The 16,133-nt window shown below is 46.5% G+C and overlaps 1 protein-coding gene across 1 annotated transcript in view; it reads left to right on the top strand.

The window, feature by feature from the left end:
* The window catches only part of TEKT5 (tektin 5), a 37,604-nt gene extending 28,244 nt beyond the window's left edge, over positions 1 to 9,360 (top strand). Inside the window, exons 6-7 of the mRNA XM_061209580.1 lie at positions 4,999 to 5,153; positions 9,144 to 9,360. Of these exons, the coding sequence (XP_061065563.1) occupies positions 4,999 to 5,153; positions 9,144 to 9,360 (372 nt within the window). The remainder of the gene's footprint in view (positions 1 to 4,998; positions 5,154 to 9,143) is intronic.
* Positions 9,361 to 16,133: the final 6,773 nt, after the last annotated feature.

The following is a 16,133-nucleotide window of genomic DNA, read 5'->3' as shown; positions in this document are numbered from 1 at the left end:
CCTGACACCCAGGCTGCACCCCAGACCAATGAAATCTGAACCTTTTGCAGGGGGCAGGCATCCACAGTTTTAAAAACTCTCAAGGTAATGCTAATGTGCAAACAAATTTAAGAATTAATACCCTTTACTATTAGATAGTATTTTGTCCTTAATAGAATTTCTCCCTTAAAAAAAAACTTAAAAAGTTATTTTAAAAGGAAACCTTAGATCTGGTAGGATTGTGGGGATTTTCTTCCCTTTTGACCCTGTTGAAGAGAGGTGAGCTTATCATACTCCTTGGTTCCTGGCACATATGTTTGTACAAAGCCCCTCGTTTCTTTACTCCCTTTTATCCCCACTCTTTGTGGTCACTCCCTTTCTCCCATAGATGACTTTCCATAGATGATCATTTTAATGAATGGTCATTAAAGGAGTGAATATGACCTCTTTAATTGAATGAATATGGACCTGTTGATTTAAATGTGTTCTTACAAAATGTGGATGACCGTTGTATGTGCATGGATTTTTAGTTTTCTCAAAAGGGGTTGTATAAAATAGCTCATTGTTTCCTGGCTTTCTCACCTTGCATCATTTTAAAGACCCACTGTTGTTCCTATGTGAGGTTAATGCTCTCCATCTATTGGCTGCCGAAATCCTCCATCTGTTCATTTACCGTTTTTTAATGTGTCTGTCTCCATGGTCATGGGCACCCAGATGCTGCCCGCTCACTGAACCTTCTTGACATGTGTATCCTTAGTGGTCCTGGGCTCCTACAGTATATACCAGGAGTGGACATGCTGGGATGTGTGGGTCACCCTCTTAGACTTCAGGCTCTTCTCCTAGGGACTATCATGGAATTTGGGGTCTAGGGACCAGGCTGTCCTGAAGCTCAGAGCTCGGTGTTGGCACTTTAGCTTCCTTCTGAGCATGAGGGTCAAGGCTGTTCTGTCTCCAGCCCCTGCCTCTGGTCAGCCCATGTGGTCTCTGCCTGCTGGCCCTTGGGGGTCACACTCCTCAAACTTCTGGAGGCTGAGTCACTGCCCCCAGGGCTTTTGGAGGTTCACAGGCTGGCAGGACTGAGGTGGGCATCAGGGGCTGCCCCCATGATGGAGTGTGTGTGTGTGTGTGTGTGTGTGTGTGTGTGTGTGTGTGTCTTTTTTCTCCCTTCCAGTGAAGAGGACCCTGACAGTGAGTGACAGAGGCTGGACAGGAGGCTCCAGAGAACCTTTATGTCACAGTATAGACCCACCTGGGCAGATTTGCTTTGGGTGTGAGTCATCAGTGGGTTCTAGAGCAGCCAATTCTGGAAAACCCCTACTGTTCTGGGAAATCCACAGGCAGGCCCGCCCAAGAAATGCCAGTGGGGACAGGGGGTGGTGAAGAAACACCAGGAGTTGGTTCCAGCCACCCCGCCTCCCCCAGCACCTCCAGAAGCCAGCCCCGAGGAGGAGATGGGGGGCAGGGGGCTGCACAGTGGGCCCTGCCCCTTACCACCCTCCTTCCACCATCACCGCCCCCGAGCTCCGGAACTCCCTCTCAATTCTCTCACCTGCTGTATCTAGGTGCCCAGGGGGGACACACAGGATGATACAGGGTTTTCCAAATTCAGTCACTCCTGGGCGACCTTCCCGATTTTACCCCCGTGCCACCTGGGCTGTTGTTTACTTTATACTTCTGTTTCAATCAAGTCGTTTAAAATGTATATTACTTCTACAGCTGGAAAACCAACAGCACTTGCCAGAAGTAGAGGGTGGCTAGAAAGATACATATAAGGAAGGCAGAGCAGGCTTGTTCAAATGTAACTGGAGCCTGCGGCCTGCAGAAGTCTCGGGATTTCCCAGCTGCTCTTTGTCAATCAAGGGGGATGAGCAAGTGCTAGGAGGCGGTGCTCGCGCTCCTGGAAGTGGTCAGCAGGTTTGGAAAATAATTAGTAGGTTTTAGTTCTCCAGGAGCTGCCGTTTGTTGTGTTGCTGTGTCCCTGTCCCTCTGCTGTGCTCACACGAGAGTTCCTGGGACAGTGAAATGTATTGGATGCCTCTTAGGTGATGGCATCTCCCACCAATGTCCTGCACACTAAAGGCATCCAATACGTATTTTTAACAGACAGGAAGGAACTTGAACTTCTGTGGTGGTAAAGATGGTTGCAGTTGTACAATAGTAAGGGCTTGTGGGTGCTGAACAAATGTTGCATACAGGAGCAAAGGAATGGGTGAATAATCCACTAGGATGTAACTCCGTGAAGATGGGTTTTTCTGCCTGTTCTGTGCACTGCTGTGTCCACTGCCTAGAACAGTGCTTAGCACCCAGTAGGTGCCTAGTCGGCAGTTAAGTCAACAAGCGAATCAATGAATCTGTAAATTAATGAGTAAATGAAGAAATGATTGAGCACGTGAATGAATGTCAGCCCTTTTTTTAGACTCAAGAGATAGACCTTTTCATCATTAAAAAGTCTACAAGTAATACATTGCTGGAGAGTGTGTGGAGAAAAGGGAACCCTCCTGCACTGTTGGTGGGAATGTAAATTGGTGCAGTCACTGTGGAGAACAGTATGGAGGTTCCTTAAAAAACTAAAAATGGAGTTACCATATGATCCAGCAATCCCACTCCTGGGCATATACCCAGAGAAAACTCTAATTCAAAAAGATACATGCACCCCTATGTTCATAGCAGCACTATTCACAATAGTCAAGACAGGGAAACAACCTAAATGTCCATAAACAGATGAATGGATAAAGAGGATGTGGTACATATATACAGTGGAATACTACTCAGCCATAAAAAAGAATGAAATAATGCCATTTGCAGCAACATGGATGGACCTAGAGATTATCATACTAAGTGAAGTAGGCCAGACAGAGAAAGACAAATACCATATGATATCACTTATATGTGGAATCTAAAATATGACACAAATGAACTTATTTACAAAAGAGAAACCAACTCATAGGCATAGAAAACAAACTTATGGTTACCAAAGGGGAAAGGGAGTGGGGGGAGGGATAAATAAGGAGTTTGGGATTAGCAGATACACGCTACTATATGTAAAATAGATAAACAACAAGGTCCTATTGTATGCACAGGACACTATATTCAATATCCTGTAATAAACCATAATGGAAAATAATATGAAAAAGAATATACTTAACTAAATCGCTTTGCTGCAGACCTGAAACTAACACAACATTGTAAATCAACTGTACTTCAATAAAATTTTTTTTAAAAACAGAGAGATAGGCCTTTGGTAACATTTCAGGCCCCGAGCTGGGGGCCAGAGGGGCAGGGGAGAGAACAAACAGGAGAAGCCAAGGTAGGCGCAGCCACAGGCCACTGGCTTCGGTTCCACCGGCAGCAGCCTTACTGGCGAGAAAAAGAGAAGCATCCTGGGCTGGGCACCACCAGCAGCCCAAACCTCAGTAATGTCCCCCTCACTGAACCCCAGCAGTAGGTACCCCCCAATAGGGCCATCGAGGTAGTAGTTCGGGGGGCTGTTTCCACGCGGGGCAGTGTGGTGCTGAGAAGCATTTCTCCTGTTTAGAAGGCTCAATTTTCTTCCACAGTACGCTGGGGTGGTGTTTTCTGAGCTCTGCATAGCTGCATACCCAAAGGGCAGGTTTCTGAGGGAAATCCCCAGGGCTTCTAAGAGAGGTGTTCCCCCCACTCACTGGAGTGTTTACCTTCCCACGTGTCGGGCACAGAACATTCTCATGGGATAATGTTTAACCAGCGTGTGGCTGGCGTCACTCTGGTCTGGGTGGCTCACTGAGGACCAGCTTGAGGGGTCAGCCTTCCTCCTCGGTGGGCTTTGAAAGAGGCAGTGCAGCCCCCTGCCCTCAGATAACTCTGCCTCCATCTCACCTCCAGGAGGAAAAGGACATCCTTTTGTTCTCTTGAAGTAGAGAAATGCTCTCCTTGTAGGCTTTTTTTCTTAAGGTAATAGGGAAGCCAGGACTTTAATTCTTTGGAAAAAATCATCCTTTAAGCAATTTTCTTGTTGCCAATAGAATATGGGCCCAACCCAGCTAAAATAGGCATCCCAGTACCTGTTATGATTTGTGAATATTTCATAGCTCATGGCAAAGAGAAAAACAACATGACTGTAAAGTCCCTGAAGGCGAGACGGGGTCTTAGACTTGCAGTGCCCACTCCATTCAGGAGCGCTGGCATACTCACGTGTAAGTACTGCTCCCCGTATTAAAATCTGAGATGGACAGGACCATATAAGTTTCAGGGCACACTGTTCCCAAACTTCAGTGTGCATAAGGACCATTGGGGAGCTAGCTAAAAATCTAGACTTCTGGATCCCACTGTGATTCATTCATTCATTCATTCATTCATTCATTCATTCAATGAATATTTATTGAGCTCCTACTATGAGTTGCCAGATTTAGCAAATAAAAATGCAAGATGTCCAGTTAAACTTGAATTTCAAATCAACGACAAATGATTTTTTAGTGTAACTATGTCTCAGGCAGTAGTTGAGACATACGATAAAAAATGCTTTGTTGTGAGTCTGAAATTCACATTTAACTGGGCGTCCTGTATTTTATCTGATAGCCCTCACTCTACACCAAGCTCTGTTCCTGGCAATGGGGGATACAGCAATGGACGAGACAAAGCCCCTGACCTCTGGGAGCTTACATGCTAGTGAGGGAAACAGACAGCAAAATGAATAGATTTGCCAAAGGAAGGATGTTGGGGGGCACCATGGCAGGGTACAGCTTCTAGGCTTGTCAGGAACAGAGCACATGTTCTGCTGAGATTGGGCCCTGCCACTGGGCCCTGCTGAGTCTGAGAGGGGTGTTAGCACAACCCACCCACAAAGAGCCTTCTTGCAGGGGAGGGGCACCATGAAAACTAGAACTGCTCACAGATCTAGGGCATCCAGTGATGAGAGGGAGGAGAACGTATGTTTCACCCACAGTGAGGTGACATCTGTTGAGAACAGTGGGTTCTGGGGGTACTTATGGCTGGCTGAGTTCAATATCAGGTTCTTTCTGATACCCCAAATGTTCTCTGCAGACGCTGCAGGAGATCTTCCAGACAGAGAACACCATCATGCTGCTGGAAAGGTCCATCATGGCCAAGGAGTGCCCACTGAAGGTGGCGCAGACAAGGCTGGAGTGCCGGACCCGGCGGCCCAGTGTGGAGCTGTGCAGGGACATGCCCCAGTTCAAGTGAGTGGTGGAGGCCGGCGGGGGAGGGGTGGGTCTCTGGAGCTGCCAGGAAGTCTGGGTCTGGAAAACGGACCCTCCACCAATCAGGACGTCCAGGCCCACAACGCCACAGGGCACTGGGTGGGGGCCTGGGGCTCTGGGGGTGCCCTTGATGGCCTCCCCACCACGGAGACCGCCCCCCTGCACTGCAGCCCTCTCATCTAAGTGAGGACGGTTTCGTAGCTCTGTTCTGCTCCGGGAACCCTCCAGCTGTCCCCTAAAAGCCAGCAAGAGGGAGCCGCCCAGCCCAGAGATGTGGCCCTTGCCCTTGCGGGCGTCACCCTCTCTCTCTCCAGGCTCCCATGAAAGAGGCGCCCAGCCCACACCTCAGTCACCCTCCACCGCCCTTTCTGTGAAGTTCTCAGCTGAGAGCCCTCGGAATAGCCTAACCCTGCCTGTCCTGCTTAGCTAAGGAGGGCTGCTTCTGTTGACAAAGGGCCTCCTCACAGGAGAGGGGCAAAACACTCACGCAGCCCCAGAGGCAGGATTTGTGAGTCTGGGGGAGGGGTTTGGAATGGGATGATGACCGGGCAAGGAAGGAAGTGACCATTGGACATGGGGGATTAGCTTCCCATGAACATGCTGTGTGACTTGGGGCTGGTCACTTGGCTGCTCTGTTCCCTCCATGCTGGGGGCACTGTCTTCGTTCACCATTGCTGCATAACAAATCCCCCCACAACTCAGTGGCTTGTCTTCCTTCTGAGCTGAGATGTGGAGAAGAGCGCTGGAGAAGTAAGGAGGAGGGAAAGTATTTGGAGAGAAGACACCAGGTGGTTCCACACGCTGAGGTTTGCACGGCCTCGGTTACTGCCTGAGATAATCTTGTGCGACACAGAAAAGCCGGCTGTGTCGGGGGTGGGGTCAGCCCGCTGCTGCCCTGGAAGGTCTTCACCCCAGAAGTGGGTGAAGGGTCCTGCCATGTGGGCAGGGTCCTGCCCCACCTGGGCTGGGTGGGGTCCAGGTCCTGGGTGAGGGGTTGGGGAAGCTCTCCTGACCCCTCCTCCACCTGCCCCTGCGTCTTAGATGCTCAGGTTGGGCTCCAGCAACCCTGGGGCAGAGGCTCTGATCACCCATTTGTCCACCCCAGGGAGGCTTACACACAACCGAGCTTTAAGGGGAGGGACCAGATGTTTTCCCGGGGGACTTCCTGCTCTGGGACGCACTCCCTGCCTCCCCGTCCACCAACTGCGCCACCAAGGGGTGCAGACAGAGAGCATGGGTGAGGCGTGTTTGGCTCAAGAGTCCTGGGCAGTGTATGTGTATGTGTGTGTGTGCGCATGTGTGTGTACTACGTGTGTGTATGTGTGCACAACTATATGTACGTGTGTTGGGAACCGAGCGGACAACAGCACTCAAGCTGTCTGCCTTCTGCAGCAGCTGAATTGCCCCGTCCACGCATTACGTTCTTTGTCCCTCCATCCCCTCCCTTACCACCTCTGGGTCCTTCTCCTCTTCCTCCTACAGGTGGCCCCTCTTCTCCTGACCCTCTCTGAGCATGCAGGTCCCTTCCATGTCCAGTCCTTCATTCCTCAGAATGAAAGTCCCTTTAGATTTGCATTTAAATTAGTTAAAATGAAATAAAATTTAAAATTCAGGTCCTAATTCACACAAACTGCATACCAAGTGGTCAGGAGCCACGTTTGGCTGGGGGCACGGAACAGAATATTTCCATCGCTGGACAGCGTGGCTCAAGAGAGCCCCGAGGGAAGAAGGGTCTCCAGGCTGCTTCTGTCGCCTCTCTCTAGCGCAGGCGTGTCATGGGGATGCTCATCCTTGGGATATCAACCCAAGTCCTCCCAGCAGCATGTCCTCCAGTCCTGAGCACAGTTTCACTGTCCCTCCCCAACCCCCCCCAGGTGGGTCCCAGGGCACAGCCCCAAAACCAACCCACCGTCACAGCTCACCAGGTATACTCCTGTCTTAGGGCTGCTGTGACCAATTACCAAAACTGGGTGGCTTACAGCAACAGAAATTTATTCTCTCAAACTTGCGGAGGCCAAGCATCTGAAATCAAGGTACCAACAGGGTTGGTTCTCTCTGGGGGCTCTGAGAGAGCATCCTTTCCCGGCCCCTCTCCTGGCTTCTGGTGGTGGCTGGCGGTCCTTGGCTTGTAGCTGCATCACTGCATCTGCCTCCGTCTTCACATGGCCTTCGTCTCTGTGTGTCTCTGTGTCTCAAATCTCCCCCTTCTTTCTCTTACAAGACCAGTCGTTGGATTTAGGGCCCATCCTAAATCGAGGATGATTTCTTCTCAAGATCCTTAACTCAATTACATCTACAAAAACTCCTTCTTCCAAAGAGCATCACATTCACAGGTACTGGGGTTCAGACTTGGACATATCTTTTGGGGGACACTATTCAACCCACTCAATCTGGATATTGAAATAACCCTAATCTCTCTCCCGCCTCCACTCTTATCCCCGTCCAATCTAATCTTTACCCAGCAGCCTGGAGGTTATCCCAAATCTGAATCAGCACATCATTCCCCATTTCAGCGCCCACCGCCCCACCAACGCCTTCCCACTGCACTGAGAAGAAAATCCAGACCAACCGATTTTGCATGTGCTCTTCTCTGTAGAGCCACACTGTCCAATTCAGTAGCCACCAGCTGGGGGTGGCTCTTCAATTTACATTTAAATGATTTCAAATGAAAAACGATGAAAAATCCAGCTCCTCAGTTGATCTTGCTGCATTGCAATTACTCATGAGCTCTGCGTGGCTAGTGGCTGCCGGATCCAGCAGTGCGGATCTAGAACATTACCAGCATTGCACAGAGTTCTCTAGATCACCAGCTGTAGAGTGCTTCCCTCTTGATCTTTACACAGCCAGCTCATTTGCATCTTTTTTCTCAGTTCAAACGTTCCGTCCTCAGAAAGGCTTTTCCTGATGCCTTGGGAAGGTCCCACAGAAGCAGAGCTTCAGGATAGGGGAGCCCTGCTTCAGCCTGATCCCACGGGGAACTCTGGAGCATGAATTACACCATGGAGCTGGTTCCACCCTGAGACAGGGGATGGCCTTTTGTACCCACCCCCCTTGGTGAGCCGTTGGCTTCCCTGGAGACGTGTGGCCCTAGGAGCCATCAGCAGCCAACACTCCCAGGAGCCGGGGCACAGGTGGGACCTGAGATGGGTGCCAAGAGCAGACATCACACCTGACCATCTTAGCTACATGAGGTGGGCCCTGTTATCTGGGTTTTTAAAAAAATTGTGATAAAATACGCACAACATAAAATCACATACCATTAGTGACACCTAGTGCATTTACAATGTGCAGCTAGCTCCAGAACATTTTCATTCATTTGACCCAAAAGGAAGTCCTATCCTCATTAGCAGTCACTCCCTATCCCTCTCCCTTCAGCCCCTGGCAACCCCTAATCTACTACCTCTTTTTATGGATTTGCCTATTCTGGACATTTCATATAAATGGGATCGGACAATATATAAGCTTTGGTGTCGGTATCTTTCACTCAGCATCGTGTCTTCAAGGTCCATCCATGTTGGAGCACGTACCGCTGCTCCATTCCTTTTCATTACATCTGAATAATATCCTAGTGTGGGGATAGACCATATTTTGTGTATCCATTCATCTGTCGATGGACATTTGGGCTGTGTCTACCTGTTGACTCTTGTTATTAGTGCCCCACGAGTATTTGTGCAAGTATTTGAGTGTCTGTTTTTAGTTCTTGTGGGTACATACCCAGGAGTGGAATTGCTGGGTCCTTTGGCGAGTCTATGTTTAACTGAGGAACTGCCAGATTGTCTTCCTGAACATCCCATCTACTTCTCCCTTTGCACGCATCGCCCTCAGCAGCTCTGCTGTGTGTTCACCTGTCTGCTTGCTCCACCTCTGTCTTCCCTGCCAGCCGAGCCCCGCCCACCTGGCTCCTGGCACAAGGGAGACCTGTGCTGCGCGGCTGGCTGAACCGTGCCTTCCCCTCTGCTCTCTCCCCAGGCTCATGAACGAGGTGTTCACCATTGACGACACCCTACAGACCCTCAAGCTGAGGCTGCGGGAGACGCAGGACACGCTGCAGCTGCTGGTCATGACCAAGTGCCGACTGGAGCACGAGCTGGCCGTGAAGGCCAACACCTTGTGCATTGACAAGGGGAAGTGCATGGGCATGAGGAAGACCTTCCCCAGCACCCCCTGCCTGGGGATCTGCCCCTGAGCCGCCGCTGCCCCTGGTGCCCCTGGTGCCCTGCTCCATGCACACTCCTTACACAGCATAGAATTTGCAAAGTCAGAAAAACAAAATAAAAGAGTCATTTTCTTCCTTTCCTCCTATCATGGAAAAAATATATATATACATATATATATATATATATAAAGAGCTTAAATAAATGTGCCACACCAGAGATCCTGGAGCTCTTTCCTTGTTGCAGAACCAGCTTCCTGGCTGATCCCAGGAGGAGACAGACTGTGACCCCTCTCGGTGACGGAGCATCGTAAGGTTGTCAGCCTCCCCAAGAATGGAAGAGGCCACCTTTTCTAAACCTGTTTGTCCATTTAGGAGCACAGTAGAGACCATGGTGTCCAAAGATTGGACGTCGGAGCTGAGAGTCCAGAGACCAGCTGTCACTCAGGAGCCGAGTGGCCTTGAACAAGCTCCCGGCCTGAACCTGTTCTATAAAATGAGGTCAGTCTGAGGTGGAAGTGACTGTCAGCCATGTGGGGCCATGCAAAAAAAATAGGATTTGGAGTCAAAAGTCCTGGGCTTGAATCCTGGCCTTGCTAGACATTTTTAGAAATTGCAGTGGGAGAAGGGGGCAGCAAAATTCATTCCGTGGTGGGGCAGGAGGAAGCAGGTCAGGGTTGAGGGAAAGCTCTGTGAAGAAGGGACATTGCTTCAGAAAGTTAAACACCATACGACCCAGCAATTCTACTCCTGGTTATACAACCAAGAGCGTTGAAAACAGATAAATACTTGTCCACGAAAGTTCATAGCAGCACTAATCACAATAGTTACAAGGCAGAAACAACCCAAATGTCCATCAGTGGGTTCATAGATAAACAAAATGTGGTCTACCCACACAATAGAATATTATTCAGCCATTAAAAATGAACAAAGCACTGATACCTGCTACAACCCAGATAAACCCTGAAGACATCATACTCAGTGAAAGAAACCAGACACAAAAGGCCACATATTGTATGATTCCATTGATGTGAAATGCCCAGAATAGGCACCTCCATAGAAATAGCAGATGGACGGTTGCCAGGAAGAGGGGATTAAAGTGACTGCTTAGCGGGTACAGAGTTTTATTTTGGGGTGGCGAGAACGTTTGGGACTAGGTAGAAGTGGCTGGACAACATTGTCAATGGGCTAAATGCCATAGAATGGTTCACTTTAGGTGGTTAACTTTATGTTACGTGAAATTCATCTCAAACAACAGAAAAAAGAACTTACTATTAGAGCTGAGTCCTGAATGATAAGGTTGAGGCAGAAGAGGGCAGTATTCCCAGTGAGAGGAGTAGCGCGGGTTAAGGCAGGAAGTTTCGCCCTGGATGGAGAAGCCCTTGGAGAGGCTGTGAATCGTCTAGAAGGACTGGATGAGGCCAGATCGTGAAGGACAAATAGCTTTGACTTTTTCCTGAGGTCAGTGTTTCCCAGGTTTCATTATTCACATCGGTGCTTCCCAACCCTTAAAAAGCATGTGCGGATCACCTGGCGATCCTGTTAAAATGCAGATTCTGAGTCAGTAGGTCTCGGGTGGAGCCTGAGATTCTGAATTTCTAACAAGCTCCCTGACGATGCTGATAGTCTAGGGACCAGACTCTGAGTAGCAAATAACACCTCCACAATTTTTGCCATGACCAAGTACAGGCATCCCTTGTTTTATTACACTTTGCTTTATTGTGGTTCGCCGATAATAACGTTTTTTATAAATCGAGGGTTTGTGGCCACCCTGCATTGAGCAAGTCTATTGGTGCCATTTTTCCAATAGCATTTGCTCACTTTGTGTCTCTGTGTCACATTGTAGTAATTCTCACAATACTTCAAACTTTTTCATTATTATTATATTTGTTATGGTGACCTGTGATCAGTGATCTTTGATGTTACTACTACGACTTGCTGAAGGCTCAGATGATGGTTAGCATTTTTTAGCAATAAGGTGTTTTTAAAATAAGATATATACTTTTTAAAAGACATAGCACTCACACACTTAATAAACTACAGTATAATGTGAACATAACTTCGATATGCACTGGGAAACCAAAAAAATTCATATGACTCGCTTTATTGCGATATTGGCTTTATTGCAATGGTCTGGAACTGAACCCATGGTATCTCCGAGGTATGTCTATACCATCTTTACTATTATTCACTCAATCTTTTAGATTGTTGCACTTTAAAAAAAAGACAAATTTATTTTAAAAGGCAGATTTATAGCATGACTGCAAACAGGAAACCTGATTTGCCAGGAGTTGAAAAAAAAAAAAAATTGCTAATGGTGTCTGTTTAGGTAATATTGTCTGCCCAAGGTAATATTGTCTGAAGTCTTCTTTGGTTCAAAAGGGAGATCAGAGAGTCTTAAAGAGGTGTTAAAGGCTACTTAGCATCCAATAGAAACTCTGTGCTTGAGGAAATTTTGCTTGAAAGAGGATAGAAGAGTCAGTTTTCCTACAAATGAGTGGCAATGCTATTGGGTGACTTGTATGCATTGCACCCAAGGAGTCATGCCGATGGGCAGTAGGGAGCCCATAGGATCTTTAAAGTGGGGATGTGAAAATGACCAGGTTAGTGTTTCAGAAATAATTCCTCATGAGGAACAGAGGGATGCTGGAGGGAGGTGGGGAGACCAAGCTGTTAGAATTTCAGGCACAAGATGCAGAGGGTCTGGATCAGGACAGGTGCGTGAGGAACACTCATGTGGTTGAGGCCCAAATCCTTCGAGTATGGACTGAAAAGGGCAAGTGGGAGACTGGGATGGGGCAGAGATGGCTGGCTTGAGTAGCTGATGCTTGGGGATGCTGTGCCCTTGAGCAGTGGAGTGAGGGGGGTGATGGATAGAGGCAGAGAAAATGTAGACAACTTCGCTTTCATGCGTGGAGTTTGAATCATCGCCTAAGGGATGTCCTGGTGGAACTATCTGAAAGGAGAGTGGAAACGTGAACTTAGAGCTCAGGAGAGAGGCTAGTGAGGCTGTGCCTGGGGATGCAGGAGATATCCGAAGCCTCAGGAATAGATGGACTGGTGCAGGAGATGCTGAAGCATGAAAGAGGTTCACTGGAGGAATGTGATGCTGGGGTGAACAGAGGACCAAGGAGGGAACAGAGAAAGCACAGAGAGAGGCAAACAGCCCAGAAGAAGCAACGTCAAGGGGACTGCAGAAAGAGGTGCAAGAGTGAGGATATTCAGATGAAGAATAAGGAAAGCCCTTTGGAAGCAGGCATCCTAAACACACCATGGACCTGGATACCCATGGGTGTACACTTTTGGAAAGCAAATTGGCAATAAGTGTCAAGAGCCTTAAAAATATCCACACTCTTCAACTTATAAATGTCTTCCTTAAGACTCTATCATTAGAAAACTATCCCAAATGCAGACTCAGATTAAGCACTAAAGAGTTAGTTATCAAAGGAAACCTCTGAAAGTTATGTCCAACAGCAGGGAGAGCAGCTAAGTAAAATATAGCACAACCAAGTCATGGAATATTAAGTAGCTACCAAAATGATGCTCGCCAAATGCTTGAGTGCTGAAGGAATATGCTCGTAAGGCTAAAAGTGCAGAGTACATCAGGCATAAAAGAGAACAAAATAATGCCATTTGCAGCAACATGGATGGATGTAGAGATTATCATACTATGTGAAGTAAGTCAGAAAGAGAAAGACAAATACCATATGATATCACTTATATGTGGAATCTAAATTATGGCACAAATGAACTTATCTACAAAACAAAGACTGACTCACATAGAGAACAGACCTGTGGTTGTCAACGGGTAGGGGGATGGAGGAGGGATGGAGTGGGAATTTGGGGTTAGCAGATGCAAACTAGAATATACAGAATGGATAAACAACAAGGTCCTACTGTATATTCCATATCCTGTGATAAACCATAATGGAAAAGACTATTAAAAAGAATGTACATACATGTATAACTGAATCACTTTGCTGTACAACAGAAATTAGCACCACATTGTAAATCAACTCTACTTCAATTTAAAAAAAAAGTGCAGAGAACAATATTGTGCACAGGAAAAAAGATTGCATTGAAATACACTGGGATGTTAACAGAGTTGATGGTAAGTAACTGCTGGTTTCTTATTTGTTTATATTATGAATTATCTACAGTGAACCTGTGTTCCTTTTTAATCAGGAGGAAATGCTTTTTTAAATAGACTTTTTATTGTGCAATAGGTTTAGATTCACAGAAAAGTTGCAAAGACAACACAGAGAGTTCCCACGTACCCTTCACCCACCTCCCCCTAATGTTAACATCTTATATAACTGTTTGTTATGGTGCATTTGTCAAAACTAAGAAATTAACATTTGTGCATTACTATTAACTAAACTCCAGAATTTGTTTGTTTTTCCTTTTACCTTTATCTGTTCTAAGATCCAATCCAGGGTACCACGCTGCACTTAGTGATCAGCCTCCTCTGTCTATGACCATTTCTCCATCTTTCCTTGTTTTTCATGACCTTGACAGTTTTGAAGAGTCCCTGTATTTGTTGGTGTTCGTTAAATGTCCCTGAACTTGGGTTTGTCTGATGTTTTTCTCATGACTAGTCTGGGGTTACAGTTTTGGCAGGGAAGACCAGAGGTGCAGTACCCTTCTCGTCCCTTCCTATGAGGGCATTCATGATGTCAGCATGACATCCCTGCTGATGTAAAACTGATCACGTGGTTAAGGTGGCATCTGCCAGGCTTCTCCTTTGTACAGTTATTGCTCTTCTCTTTCCATACTCCATTCTTCAGAAGTGAGTCATTAGTCCAGCCCACACTCAAGGATGGGGGGATTAAGCTCCACCTCTTAGAAGGGGAGTATTTTGTAATTCTTCTCTAAGAAAAATATGTCTCTTCACCCTTATTTATTCTATCATTTATTTGCATCAATATTACTCATGGATATATATTTTATACTTTGGATTATAATCCAATACTACATTATTTATTGTGTTACTCAAATTGTTCCAGCTTTGGGCATTGGGAGCTCTTTTGGGTTGGTTCCTGTGTCTCTTTGACACCCCCCATCCTTTTGTTTTTTGAGTACTTCCTTACTTTCTGGCCCTATAAGATGCCAGATAAAATTCAAGCCTCATCTTGAATTTTTTTTCTGCTCCAGCCTTAGAATCAGCCATTTCTCCAAGGAGCCCTGTTTCCTTTTATTGGAGAATGGTATTTAGAAACCGAAGTCTGGGTGCTGGGGGTGCTCATTATTAAGATTTTTTTTCAGTTTTTCTTATTGTGGTAAAATCCACGTAATGTAAAATTTATCATCTTAACCATTTTTAGGTGTACAGTTCATTGGTAATAAATACATTCATAATATTGTGCAGCCATCACCACCATCCATCATCATAATTCTTTTCATCTTATAAAACTAAAAGTCTGTATCCATTAAACAGTAACTCCCCATATTTCCCCATGCCAACTCCATTCTACTTTCTGTCTCTATGATTTTTGAGTATTCTAAGTACCTCATATAAGTGGAATCACACAGTATTTGTCTCTTCTCTTTGTGACTGGCTTATTTCACTTAGCATAATGTCCTCAAGTCTCATCCATGTTGTAGTATATTGCAAAACTCTTTCCCTTTTTAAAGCTGAATAATATTCCATTGTACTGCATTTTGCTTATCCATTCACCTATCAATGGGCACTCAGTTTGCTTCCACATTTTAGCTATTATGAATAATGCTACAATGAACACAGGCACACAAATATCTCTTTGAGACCCTACTTTCAAATATTTTGAGCATACCCAGAAGAGGAATTGCTAGATAATATGATAATTCTGTTTGTAATTTTTTGAGGAACCACCATACTATTCCCACCAAAAAGGGGTCCTATTTCTTTATATGCTCGTCAAAACTTGTTATTTTCTGTTTTTTCTTTTTTATAGTAGCCATCCTAATGGGTGTCAGATGGTAGTTTTGATTTGCATTTCCCTAATGATATTGGATGTGCTCATTGTTGAGAAAAAATTTTAATAAGAAAAACAGATTATTGGGTTTAGTCCCCAGGAGGCTTTGGATAAACTGTAAGAATAGGTTTTGGCAGAGTGATGGGGGAAGAAAGCAAAGTGGAGGGAATGGGGATGCCCTGCGATTTTAGTCAGCTCTGTACCCTCAGTCCCTATACACAGTGGGTGTCCCATAAACACTTTATTGGGCACATAGTAAATAGACAAACAAATATATACAAATGCATGTATATCCATCTTGGACAGGAGGGATGATTTCTGAGTTTTAGGAGGAAAAGGGTTAGTTGCATTATGATGTGGGGAAGGTAAGCCTCCTATCTGCTGTTTACAACTGAGGGACCAGTGTGTGATTCCCACTGTGGCTCTCAGAAGCTGGCACGCTGACCACAGCCTTACAGGATGTCTCCCCTGCTGCAGCCCAGGCAGGAAATCCTAGAGACAACCCCAAGTGCTGGTTCCCTGCCAGGCCTGAGAACAAATTGGGAGAACTTGGAGGATCTCCCAGTTGACTTGCTTTCCCTGTGGGCTCAGGAGGGATGCTGTCCAGCTGGCTCCAGGGAACACACCACTCCCTAAGCAGGGTGTGCGTGTGTGTGTGTGTGTGTGTGTGTGCACGCACAAGCATGTGCTCACACTTGTATCCTTTCCTGCCTCCATGGCCTCACCAAGCATTTTAGCATTTCTCAGAAGACCAGACCTGTGCTAGAAATCCAGCAGGCTTTGGAGAAAAAGTGAGAAACCACAAGAAAGGAGATAGAGTTGAAAATGTAAGGCTGATGGGCATGGACCTGA

The sequence above is a fragment of the Eubalaena glacialis genome, chromosome 13 (genome assembly GCF_028564815.1).
Source record: "Eubalaena glacialis isolate mEubGla1 chromosome 13, mEubGla1.1.hap2.+ XY, whole genome shotgun sequence".
NCBI classification, from domain to species: Eukaryota; Metazoa; Chordata; class Mammalia; order Artiodactyla; family Balaenidae; genus Eubalaena; species Eubalaena glacialis.
This window is presented reverse-complemented; position numbering and strand designations above follow the sequence as displayed.